This window comes from Mytilus californianus, unplaced genomic scaffold (assembly GCF_021869535.1).
Source record: "Mytilus californianus isolate M0D057914Y unplaced genomic scaffold, xbMytCali1.0.p SCAF_1, whole genome shotgun sequence".
Classification (NCBI taxonomy): Eukaryota; Metazoa; Mollusca; class Bivalvia; order Mytilida; family Mytilidae; genus Mytilus; species Mytilus californianus.
The window spans coordinates 55812357-55826683 of record NW_026262581.1 but is presented as its reverse complement, the minus strand read 5'-3'; the positions used below and the strand labels follow the sequence as shown (position 1 = coordinate 55826683).

At 32.9% G+C, this 14327-nt stretch overlaps 1 protein-coding gene across 1 annotated transcript; it reads right to left on the bottom strand.

The window, feature by feature from the left end:
- Nucleotides 1-7170: 7170 nt before the first annotated feature.
- LOC127714226 (acetylcholinesterase-like) lies at nucleotides 7171-10889 on the bottom strand. The gene is made up of 2 exons (XM_052220259.1): nucleotides 9361-10889; nucleotides 7171-7636 (listed from the first exon to the last, which is right to left on the bottom strand). The coding sequence occupies exons 1-2, from the start codon at nucleotides 10857-10859 to the stop codon at nucleotides 7429-7431; spliced, it is 1707 nt and encodes a 568-aa protein (XP_052076219.1). The 5' UTR covers nucleotides 10860-10889; the 3' UTR covers nucleotides 7171-7428.
- Between the last annotated feature and the right edge of the window lie 3438 nt (nucleotides 10890-14327).

The following is a 14327-nucleotide window of genomic DNA, read 5'->3' as shown; positions in this document are numbered from 1 at the left end:
TTTGTTACATAATTCATGTCAACTAGGACTTGTTTAACTTTTATTTTAATTGAATTTAACATTGAGAGAATTATTTAGGTACTTTGTACAGCAGTAAATAACAGGAAACATATCTAGAATGAAACACTACAAATATATGGATTTTTTTATCGACAATATATGTGTTGAGTTTGATGGGTTTATATTTTAGCAGACGGTATTCAAATGGCTACTAATTGTGCACAACTACTGGTCAAGTTTTTTTCTGTATTCATGTGAATCAGAATTCAATCAGAACCTTTAAAAGATAAAAGGAAAAAATTTCTTGCAATTTTTTAAATTTCACTTTCAGATATATTGAAGATGGTCTGTCACTCATTTACCCACATTTCAATGAGTGTTTACATCATATATGTCTCAATGAACCTGATATTAATGATACTACTAAAAGTAGAAGGTCTGCTTTATATCTTGATCTGTTCCTCAATATTGACACAGATGGACGACTTTAAACTATAATCTATGACACAAATGATGATTTTAACTTTCCAATTGTTAACTTCTCATTTCTCAGCAGTAACATATCCTCTGTTCACTCGTATGGCATATTACATATCTCAGTAAACACGTTACGCTCGTGCATGGTCACACGACTATACGGACTTGATTAACAGAGATGAGCTCCTCGCACCAAAAAAAAATGTTTCAACACAGTTATCAGGAAGAAAGACTGAAATCGATACTACGTAAGTTTGACTATCACCTTCACAAGTTAGTTAACAGATACGATGTGTCGATGTCTCATCTCACAAGCGACATGCTTTCGCGGTCTCAGATCTTTTGATACCAGGGAAAACGTCTGATCTGTAATATAACTTATTGTGTCCTTTACCCGATTGTGTCATTTTGATTGAGTGTGAATTCGCATGGTGGGTAACGCATACAAAGCAGGAGCCACATATAATGTCGAGGCATCCGGTCTCGGTCCTTTTAGGGTTTATACTATTTCCTGCATTTTGCTTGTTACCTTGATTTGTCTCATTTTAATCGATTTACGAGATTTGAACATCGTTAAACTACTGCCGCCTTATTTCATATATATGAATAAGAAAATATGATATGATTGCTAATGAGGCAACTCTCCCATCACAGATCAAATGACTATAAGGGCTTTCTGCCATTCTTGGCTCTGTAGACAGTGCATGTTCTTATGTAGCAATAATCAAATCCTTTTTTTTTTGTCATAAAACTCTTAATACCTCTACGTATTTATACATTCTTGGCTTTAACATTTTTGTTTGGGCGTTCTTGATGAAAGTAAATCCACAAAAACGCTTCGGATGCATGAAATTAATAAAGTGTTACTTTCATTTACAAGTGATTCTGTTGCCATAAAAGTAACTAGTAAATACAAAATACAGATTTCAATTATCGAAACGATCATTTCCTATTGAGTTTAGTAATCAAAAGTTTTATGAAATAGTCCGGATTTGTTCTTTGTGCAATTTTATCATCCAACATTTTGAAAAAAATGAAATATAAACTTTCCTCCTTCGCAATTGACAAAAGGTTGCCTACGGGGGATATAGCGTACACTTGGGTCTCTTATTTGTTGTTTGTGAACTCTGACTCGTTTAATTTCTAAGAAAAATATTTGAACCACAGCAACTTCTTTGTACAAGACATCTAGTGGTAATATAACTTTTTAGGTAAGAAGATTGTTCATATCTAAATATTGATAAGAACACATCAAAACAAAACAAACCTTTTGTTCCTAAAACACAAGTGGTTTGCAAGTCCAAAGTAAATGTGGTAGACAATATTCAATAAAAATATCAATGATGTCTGATAGAAAATGCTATGGACATCGGAAACATTTGGTACATTAATGTGTCTTTTTGATTTTTTTTTCAAATTTAGGGTCCGATACTTGCTTCAACAGAAGACAAGACTGGGCGTCGTCTGTTTTCATTTAATGAAAATAAAACAGACAAAATGTATTTTGTTCTTAATATGTTACTGATAGATCTCAACTTAAAGAGTTAACAAAGAAATATGTGTAACAGTATACCACTTAATACTTTATTATTTATTGTTCAAAAACACACCTAATGCATGATAAAGACGTCCTCAAGTAGTAGCAACACTACGATAATAATCATCAACATTCCAACAGAATAACCTGTGCTGATAATATTTGCTTGGTTTGCTGTATTTGTTTTCTGTTGACACTTAGACACAAGTTTAGGAACATCTTCATTTCAAAACCTCATTCTGTCATGAAAACCATCCACTGTAGAATTCCTGTATTCTCCTAGAATAATAAACCTCTTGGTGGTCTTGTCATATGATGGCCATTCCTGTGTATTTTCGGGATTTGGATTCCTAGAAAGTTGATATTCAAATCATGAAATTACGATAAGTATATGTTTTGCGTATCAAAAATGATTACGAGCGTAGTCATTTGAAAGACAACCGGAAACATCAATAAGGAAAGGTAAATATTTATTAATTTAAACGAATTCCCTGTCCAATATACAGAAGTCAACATACCCTTAACAAATGTAGTAGTAAAAAAACTGTCACCAAACTCTTCTGCTCTACTGTGCCAATCTATTTAGTTACACCACCAACTGCTTCTCATTACATGCAGGATTTTACAATGAGCAACACAACAAGTACCATTAATGGAACAGGAATCCCTTACCCTTCCTTCAGCTGAGTTCGTGCAAGTTTTTTTTATAGGATAAGTATTGCTTGATTTTATTTTTCAATGAAGTGTTTTGTGAACTGTCTGTATTTCTGTCTTGTATTGTTCCTTTTTGACAAACGCTCAATCCAATTTTCCTCTTATTTCATTATAATATTTAATTCAGTTCCTCTGTTTATTAGAATAACAATACTTTTGTATTATTGAAAATAAAATATTTAAATTATTCCCGATTTTAAATAATTAATTTCCATGTTTTAAGAGTCTAAAATGTATCATAGCGAGTTTGTCTATCTGTATTTTACACTAATTAAATGGTTTTAAAAATCCTTCTTAAATTACACTTAAGGCACACTTTTATTTTCTTTGAACTCAGTTGTAATGAAGGGGACTTTAATATGAATAAAGCTTACCCCGTTTTCGCAAAGGTCGCCCAAAATGACATCATTTTAGACGATAATTCAACTTCAGATAGGCTGATATCAATATTCTTAGGATACCAGTCCTCCAAACCAAAAACAAATGCCAGTTCATCCGCGTGGTTTGCACCAACAAGCCAACTAGGTCTGTCTTCAATAAGGCCCCAGGTTGGTTTATGTGTGAAAAGATATTGGTATGTTCCTTTATTACTTCTACTATGAAAATCTAAATCTCGGGCTGCTAGCGATGCGAATTCCAAGTCACTATAGGCATTCATTGCTTGGTTAGTTTCTTTTGACTGGGAATGATTTTTACTTTGGATTGAATACTTTTTACATATTTCTTTTGATACTTTGTAGCAAGTTTTGAAAATATCACGTGTTACGTGAGGAGCAAACAAATTACATACTATGGCGATGGAATTCCTTTCTTTAAGTCAAAGTTAAATGATGCCTGTTGTCCAATTAAATTAAAATAAAATAAACCAGCTTCGCAGTCGTTAGTTCCTGTTATATAGTCAATGCTGTTAAACATTTGTGATGCTGGCGATGTCGAGTCCAATAGCATATCATAGGACTTTCTGGTATCAACTCCCCATCAACAATTGGTCCAATGGTACTTTTCACAGAAAACCCATTTTGAAGATTATGTTCGGCAGCTGCATACTTTTGTAGTAAATTTTCTGCCGAAACATTTCGTAAGCAATCTAAACAAGTTTGCATTCCATTAAGACATTCTGGGCAGTTAAAGATCCGACCGATTTCTCTGGTTAATTTTTCAGTGTCGTCGATATCTCGTATCAAAAGCAAAGACCCACTGTGCGCAATTGTTCTTTGAAAAAGCCCTTTGTTCTTCGAAATTACAGACTGTAGTCCGACGCTAATACCTCCTGCAGATTCCCCAAATATTGTAATCATTTCAGAATTTCCTCCATAATCCATGATATTATCTTTAACCCATTTAATGGCAAATCTTTGATCCCATAAGCCAAGGTTGCGCCCTGGTCCTGCTCCAACATTTATAAAGCCAAATATATTTAATCTATAATTAATTGTAACGATGATAACATCATGTAACGCTGCCAATTTGGAGCCGTCAAACATCATGCCTTGACCGTTTGTGAATCCTCCTCCATGTACCCAAATCATCACTGGTCTTTTGCTAGTTTTATTTAGATTTCTTGGTGCAAATATATTGAGATGGAGACAGTCTTCCGATAAATTCAAGTTTGGAATAAGGCGCTTATCGTTTTCATATAAATATTGCATGCAGTTGGGTCCATATTCTGTTCCATTCAATGTTTCGTTCCAAGAGATGATTGGTTGTGGTTTTTCAAAACGAAGCGAAGTCAAAGGTGGCTTAGCATAAGGAATTTTCTTAAATTGGTAAATTGTCGAGTTGTATGTCCTTATTTTCAGACCACTCACTTCGCCAAGTCTTGTCGTGTGTGTCACCAGATGACGTCTTGAAAATGGTGTGACCGCTTGGACAGCAGAAACCAATAACGACACAATTAAAGTCTGCAATTATAATACAAAGGTTGCGATATAGGGAGAATTATACAAAATAAATCATATATTCTGTATCGATGTTTGATTAATGTTTAACCAAAACAAAGAAAACTTTGATTCAACATGTTATATGTAACCAAAATAAAAATACTACTTACTATCTTCATTGTTGACATCAACAAGTAACGTTTTATTCTATTCAATTTTACAACCGAACTATTCACGATACTTTTGTAAACTTAAATAGTTTACTTCAATCTATCTCTGATACCTTTTTGATAACTACTTAATAAATACTGAGATAGTAAAAAAAAACTTTGTAGAGTTCATATAACTTTTATTTTCTTTATTGCTATTTCATTATACTCACAGGTTTCTTTTACTTATTCTATACGGTATCCTTCTTGTCATTAAAATTGGAAAGTAGCTTGTGGTGATAATGAATCCAGCATTTTGAGTTAAGAGGTCCAAGAAAAGTGTCAAAATAGTATTCGCTATGGAATGTGTTTTTTTTTCAAACATTGAGAAATACTTTGAACTCTGATGGATAGTTGTGTCACTGGCAATCATACCACTTCTATTTTTATATTGTTTCATATATGTTTTACTTGTATTCTGGCGTCATATGCGTAAGAAATTAGATACAATAAGCAGACAGCCGTTTCAATGCTAGTGGTCATCCTTTACATTGAATTGTGTGTCGGTCTTGGGCAGTTAGAATCAAGCTATATATATAATCTTCATGACTATCTTCTTGTCACCTTTAGCTTGTTGTGTGTTTTAGATCATGCCACTGATACTGTTATGTTTTGGATATCTCATTATTTTATATCATAATCGAAGAAAAGAGGGATTATTGCTATGATAAGTAAGAAATATCTGGTATCATCAGATATTCTCTCATGATGACGTCCAAAACATTTCGAAGAGGTGACTTCAATTTATCCATTATACGAACTCTTGGTTCAATAGCTTCTGTGTAAGCAGCAACCATTTATCAAGTAAATCATGACATGATAGGAAACTCAAGCTCTGAAATATCGTATCAACTGTGAAATATATACTCGTTGTGCAGATGCTTTTGGATGTTGATACACAAAATACATGATTTATGCGACGAATTTACCACAAAAACAGAAAATAACAAGAGAAACTGTATACCTACTAAACGACGATCAGAGGTAAAAACAAACATTGGTTAAACAATAGACTGAGAAAAGAAATTATAATTTGCGACCGGGCTCGAAAAATATCAACGAAAATAATATAATCCAATTTAGATAGTTCAGATGATATGAAAAAGGATGCCCTTGAAAATTTTGAAATACTAGGCAATTTTCTCAATTACCCACATCTCAGCTTGTGCTAGGTCAAAACTCTAATGTGTCATATATATTGAACAAGTTAATTCATATTTACTAAATTTCGTGTTGATTTGACCACAAACTGCTTTAAACCATAACTTTAATATACCTTACAACCGAAACTTTCATCTGATATGCACTATTACATTTCCATGCACATTTACATGAAAGTACCAGTAGCATGATATAAAAACATGTAGATCGACGTTGCGAGAATTGTAACATGATTGCCAATTTTTACTAATATTGAAGATCTATATTTAGAGACTAGATGGGCAATTTTACATACTTGTATAAGTCGAAAATTCAAAAGCTTATTATGAAGTAGCAAGACATTATATTTTTTCTAATTGTAACTATGTATGTTTGAATTTTTTTATTGTCATCAGCCATTGGGGTATAAAGTCAGACGATGCACTATCAAGAGGAACCAATGAACAACTGCTTATACACGCTGTTACTCATATTACAAATATGGAATTTTCGTTACTCTTAATTTAGTTATTAACACTTTCAGTTTTGCAGCAACCAAGCGGGTTTATTTTCATACATAGCATAAAATACAAGCTCCTAAACAGTGTTTCAGATTTCTAAAGTCATGTCCTATATAAGCATAATGGCTGGATCTTATTTCGTTCCAATGACCTTATAAATTATAAATACTAAATTCAAAATTGATCGATTTTTTACATATCCATTAATTATATCAAATATGAGATATACGTTTTGTAGAATCTCTTAAGATGAAAACGCCAATTTTAGAATAAATTGTATATTTTTATTACTTTTCTTCCAAATATGGTCATTTAGAAAGATGCAAGTAATGGAGGTTTTACCATCTCTTAATGGGAACGTATCTCTTCAATATTAAAATAAGGAGATGTGGTATGATTGCCAATGAGACATTTATCCACAAAAGTTCAAATGAAGTGGATGTAGGCAATTATATGCAACCGTACGGCCTTCAACAATTAGAAAAACCCATACCGTATAGTCGGCTATAAAAGTCCCCGACATGAACAATATTAATTGGTAAAAGTTGTATCTGATCCTCTTAGTGCAAATAAAATGGTTTTACAAATAAATATATGATTAACCTGTTCTAATGCTTAATCTGCATGAAATATCTCCACTGGATTTGAACCAATCATCAGTAAATCAATAACATATGTATGTTTATTTCCTATTATAGAACATGTAGAAGCAACGTAGTAACTTTATCCCCTGTCTGGATGATCAAACATAAAGATATATTCATCTCTACCTTATCTTAGCTTTGTCATTGCTATGTAATTTAGACTACCCTAGAGTATGATACAATAGTATCACTGTTTAATTGCAATACAAGTGTGCTTTACATTGACACGAACAACGAAAAAAGGCTTACTAAAGAAACACAATCACCACTTAGAGTTAAATGTTCGACTGATATATCTGTCAACCATTAACCGAAACCGGAATGAACTACAGAAACATTGCCGTGTTGACTTGCGCATAGAGCCAACAACTGTGGGATTTCTTCATTCCAAAAATTCATTCTGTCATAGAAATTGTCAAACGTTGCATTTCTGTATTCTCCAATTATAAAAGCCGATTTAATACTTGTTTTGTTGTACTTTGGCCACTCTGATGTTCCTTTTGGGTTTGGGTCTCTGAAAGGCAAAAAAAATTAAGTATTTGATTTCATATATTCGTGATAAAAGAAAGTAGATACCTTTATATATGCTTGAAACTAATCTATACTATAACAGTGATGTTAATTTTTATTTAAATTTTTTAACAAATATTAATGCAACATGTTTGGAAGGAGGACGATTTATAGTAGAAAGAATAATGGTGGCGAAAGGGTCATTTTCTGTTTGAGGTTTTGGAAAATCACTGCTATGTATTTTGTACTACCTATAAATTTATTTAATTATTTATTCGATGCGATGAGAACTGAATTTTTTTAAGTTAGAAACTGAAGTACGTCCATTATTCATTTTTCATTTTTCAAAATTCAATAATGAATAATGAAATAGTTCATTATTCATTATTCAACGTATAGTTATGAATAATGAATAATGAAATCGTTTGTTTATCAGTATTCAAGTTGAAAAGTGAATAATTAATTATTTGACTGTGATACTATCCCGTATTTATGAATTCGTCATTTTTCATGTCAATTAACATATATTCAAAATAATATAAGAAAAAAACTTTGTAGTATATAAACTTCTCGAAATATAAAGAACATATTTACACAGCTTAAATTACAATGAAAAACTAAGGGCTTTTATACGCGCTTGAATTGTTCTTAATTATGAATCAAAAGACAGAAATATACTTCTGTCAACTATCCTAAACATTTGCAGATCATAGGAGATATTTCAATTTTTTAATTTTCTAGTTACATAACTTAAAATATGAAAAAAGGAGATGTGGTAAAAGTTGCCAATGAGACAAAAATCCACAAAAGACCAAAGGACAAGGGTGCGAACAATTACAGATCATCGTACGGCCTTCAACAATGAACAAAACTCTGAAATAAACACATACCGTATCGTAAGCTATCGAGACCCCGGGATGACATTCAAAACAATGGATTAATTTGTAATAAAACTATTAACAAAAAACAATAATGGCAGACAGCAACCAACGACAACCGCTAGATTATATATTCTTGTTTTTGGACAGGCGCATAAAGAGTGTGGCGGGGTTAAATATGTTTGTGAGTGCTCGCCCCTTCCACTTACCCGGATAACGTAAGAAACACTTGTATGAATCATTTCGAAAGGGCTTGATTAATATCATGAAACATGAATTTGGTTGTTGCATGGAATATATAGCTTAAAATTATTTAAAAAAATCTCTTTCAAGTAAATGAAACTGACAGTATCGAGAAATAGTATAAATGGCATAGTCTTTCCAAACAAACGGAGATCGACTGTGATATTCCTGTTTAGTATAGGTCATTTTAAAGTGAAAATTTACTTGAATAATTTCAGCTTTTATAATAGTTTCAGCTATGGCCTTTGGTTAAATGCGCATCACTCTGAATTTTCAGAGGATATGTATAATCCGGATTACGATGAGTGCTAAAGTTTATTTATCATAATGTTATCTTATACTAACTTCTCAACTGAAAGGATTTATGCCTTCAAATACTGAAAAAATGTCTTTATTGAATAAAATATATTTATCTTTTCTTACAGAACTGTGTCGACTGAATACACGCTATAAAATTTTAATGTTACTTAATTCCTGAACAAATCATTGTAAGGATACGTTCTGCATTAAGCTCACGTTTTGCAAACGACATCTTTTTTTTATAAAAATTTGCATGCAATGTTTCTTATCATAATTCCATTACTAGACTACAAATTAATGAATTTACCCTGTTTTCCCAAAATTGTACCAATAAGACATAATCTTTGAAGAAAGCGCATCTTCTGCAGGAGTTATGGTAACATTTCCAGGATACCATCTCCTTAAACCAAATAGAAATGGAAGCTCGTCCACATGATTTGCTCCTAACAACCAACTGGGTCTATCTGCGATAACACCCCAAGTTGGTTTATGTGTGAAAAGATATTGGTAACTATTTTTTGAAGTGCTGTTGTGAAAATTCAGACATCTTGCTGCCAAAGAAGACATTTCCATATCACTAAAGAAGTTGATAGCTAAAATTGTTTCATCAGAAAGAGAGTTAGCTCTGCCATCATTGGAATATTTATTGCAAATTGCATGTGATATGTTGTCGCATCCTTTTAAAACTTCTTTCGTTACATAAGGCACAATGTTATTACATAGAACACGGGTTGGAATTCCCTGCTTTAAATCAAAATGGAAGGTTTTCTGTTGTCCAATCAGATTGAAATAAAATAGTCCAGCCTCTCCATCATTGGATCCCGCTATAAAGTCAATGCTATTGAACATTTTTGATGTTTCAGATGTTGAATCGGATAACATAGTGAAGATATCATTCGGAATAAGATCTTGGTCCACTATTGGTCCTATTGGGGCTTTTAAAGAAAAGCCTTTCCGGAGATTTGAAACACCCTTTCTATATCCGAGCAACAAATCTCTTGCAGAAAAATGTCTGAAACACTCCAAGCACAACGAATCGCCATTTTGGCAATTCGAACAGTTCAAAACACGACCTATTTCTCTTGTAAGCTTTTCCGAGTCGGTACCTATGTCTCTCAAACTAAAGAAAGATCCGCTCTGAGCTATTGCTCGCTGGAAAAGTCCTATATTTGTTGGAATAATTGACTGTAGTCCAACACTGACTCCCCCAGCGGACTCTCCAAATAATGTTATCGTATTGGGGTCTCCACCAAAATCCTCAATGTTCTGTTTGATCCACTTTATAGCAAATTTCTGGTCCCATAATCCCAAATTACGAGGATGCGCTATTCCAACGTTTATAAAACCAAAAATATTTAGTCTATAATTAATTGTGACAAGAACGACATCTCCGGTAGCCGCAAATACAGATCCCTCCACGCTCATTCCCTGTCCATTTGTGAATCCTCCACCATGTATCCAAATAAACACAGGTCGCCTGCTTGAATTATTCAAATCGTTTGGAGCAATTATATTTAGATGTAGACAATCCTCTGAAACTTGAAGATTTGGCAAAAGACGGTTGTCTTGACCTAGAAACTGCATACAGTTAGGGCCGTATGAGGTGGCGTTTAATACGTTCCCCCAGGCACCGAACTCTTGAGGTTTTTCAAAACGTAGATCTTTTAGTGGTGGTTTGGCATAAGGAATTTTTCTAAAATGATAAATGATTTGTTTTTCTGACACTTTAATCAAACCGTTTACTGTTCCTAAATGGGTTCTGTGTGTATAAATTCCATTGTCTCCTTCTGCTGGCGATGAAACCATGAGAACGAGCAAAGACAGCAAGAGAAATGTGCAAATCTGAAACACATATATCTATTCATTATTTTTGAAAAGGCAAGTATGACTAAGATATCTTGTAATAAGAAAACCACCTCAATGTTGATGTCATTTCTGTTTTGTTTTGTTTTGTTTTTTGTTATTGGTTTACAGCCTTATCGGTATATACACACATAATCTTGTACTCATACACCAGTGTTCCTGTGTCTTTTTTTTTACAAATGTATTTTAGGTTTCTATAAGAGCTCAATTGCTGAAGATGCCACGTTGATTTGCATTGGTACTTTGTTGTGTGTTTTGATTTCTATTTGTTTTTTAAAGTATTAATTGGTAGAACCTTGAAATACTGCAATAAAAATAGTAGTTTTGTTTTCAAGTCACATCTAACCTTGTTTAACCCATAGGTAATACCTTTATCTGACTAAAATACAGATTCTCAGTCGTTTCTTAAAAGCCTTGCATGTAACCAAGGCCTGGACACATGCTCATTATATCAATCAGATTTGTAGTATCTGTTGAAAGCCGGGAACACGGTAGTCGTTGTCCATTAATTCTATCAGTTTGTATGCTATGTGTTTACCATTTTGCCTAATATTTTGAATGTAAGTTTTCTAAATTAATTTTGGAAATCACAGGATAATAGTTCTCAGCACAAATGGAAACCATTTTACTCTCAAAAATCTGTTCATGACATTTTAACAATTGCATTTTACAACTAGAATTCACAGCTAGGCTTCTGAAACTTTACATAAAATTTTTCTGAACTTTTAATGCATATGTTCTGCAATGAGTTCAGCTGGAGATCAGTCCTGTGTTTAAATCACATTACTATATATTTTTTTTACTTAGTATTGTTTAGGTATTAAAAAAACATGGTGTAGAAAGGTCATATATTTATGATTCAAAATAAACAGATACCGAAAACTAGAAAGTCATTGAAATACCACTGTCCAATCTCTTGAAAGATCAAAACAATGTCTTCATGCATCTATCAGAAAACCTTCACACTTGAAACTATCAAAAATCAAGTCAAATTCAAGGTTGTGAAAATAGATTGGCCTATCTGAATTGCATACAAATGTAAGATAACGAGTTCATGACACGTGTTTCTAAATAAAAAAACTCTCAGACAAAACTTTTTTGAAGCCAAATACATATATCATGTAAAGCGCACCGAAGCATTTTAGCATCGAATTCCAATTGAGATCGAGAATACAAGTTAAGTGTTGGCGTAAAGAAATGCTTTAAAGATGGCATAGAGTATATTATTGGATTTCCAATAATGCATCAAAGGAGATTTAGGTTAACGTTAATAAGAAATCAACCCAACGATAAAATATAACCATGATACATCTAAATGATCATACTGCAATCTTCAAACATAGACAGGTGTCTACACAATATAACAAGCTCTAATTCAATCTGAGTCTAAACAAGTTGTAAATAAATTAAACACAAAATTCTCCATATTCCCAACAAAAAATTAAGATGTGACATGAAACAGGCTCTCGCGAGTTTTCTGACTTGGAATAAGCACGTGCAATTGAACATGTTAGGGATTAACTATAGTTTTCTTTTCTACCTCAGCTCCCTCATTTTAATCTAGATCAGTGAACTTTCAAAATGTACATAAAAAAACATATAGAATTATACATTTATGAATAAAATTTGTTAGCCCGAATAATTTTATGTTTCATGTCTTGAAATATGTAATAACTACAATTTCTAAAGTTGGAGCTGCGCAAAAACATTGCGGACATATCAATCGGCCTACCTTTTTCATTTTGCTATACCTGCAATTTTGTTTTAGTCACACAACTATTCCCTTATCAGTAAACTATATTCAGATATCAATAATAGGTATATACCTATTTTGCGATCATCTTCATTTTCCTGTTTATATGCGACTTGTTCCAGGTTAGTAGGGCAAAGGTTGTGGTGTTGACTCGAAAATATAAAAGAATTTGAAAACGCATTGGGAAAAAATATTGTCAAATAAAAGTTATAAGATCTCAAAGGATAGCAAAGAATGAAATTTAAAATGCATGGCATTTACCGCATCTTGGAGTTTATTCGTCTTGTGATTTTTTTTAAGTCCAATTCTAGGTCAAACTGCAGATATGTTACTGTGAATGTCTATAACAAGTGTTGTTACTTTTCGATATGGCTTCCAATGGAGGTAAAAGTTTATCATGATTGAAACCCTTTGGAAAATATATTTTCTTTTTTTTTCCGGCAGCAAAAAAAAGAATAGAAAAGGAAAAAAACAATGCAGAAATGTTCTTTAGAAGTTACTTACAAAGTGTTTTTAAACAGGCTAATGGTAATGTACTGTTGCATAAGTGGATTTGTCTTAAATATGTTTAAGTACAGTATCATGACAGAATGAAATATAATACATTTAAAAAAACTACTAGTAGGTTAAAGGGTTTGTCATATCAGGAATATAACTAAAACGTGTGTTATAAATCAGGGATTGTTTTAGATTGTAAGCATGAAACCATTCACGTTTGATATTTTCCACGTAAAAATGGGTTTTCTAAGTATGATGACTGTTTCATAAAAATGATAAACCAAATGAGAAGGTATGATAAAGCCACTTTTTTTTACCCCTTGATTTTCAAAAATCAAAAAGTATTATAAATCTACCAAATAACATCCTTCAGATGTTCATAAGACCATGGCAATAGAATACTGTCAATATACTTACTAAACCCCTAACGGGAGGGATAGTGCTTGATTTTCATATGATAAAGACATAATCTTTCAATCAGTTTAATTGAGGTCTGGAGCTGGCATGTCAGTATCTGCTAGTAGTCCTTTGTTGATTTATGCTATCATTGTCATTTTGCTTAGTTTCTTCTGTTAATTATTCTAACATCGTACTCGGACTTCCTTTAAACTGAGTTTTACTATGCGTATTGCTATGTGTTTGTTTATTCTACATTGGCTAGAGGTATAGGGGAGGGTTGAGATCTCACAAAACATGTTTAACCCCGCCGCATTTTTGCGCCTGTCCGAAGTCAAGAACCTCTGGCCTTTGCTAGTCTAGTATGTTTTTTTTTATTTTAGTTCATCTATATGTTTCGGAGTTTAGTGTGACGTCCATTTTCTCTGGACTAGTACACATTTTTATTTAGGGGCCAGCTGAAGCCTGCCTCCGGGTGCGGGATTTTCTCGCTGTGTTGAAGACTCATTGGTGGCCTTGGGCCGGCCGTTTTCTGCTCTTTGGTCGGGTTGCTGTCTCTATGACACATTCCCCGTTTCCATTCTTAATTTCATTTATGTCCCAGTAAGACATTGGTCCGTCGGACATCAGTATTTATGTTTTTGAATTTTGTTTTAAAAAATGGCAAATAGATTAATACTTCAAACTTCAAGTTACATTTAGTATATAACAGCAAAAAGTGCCAAATTAACCTCATTTTGAGATCTTGTCATTTATATTTAAAT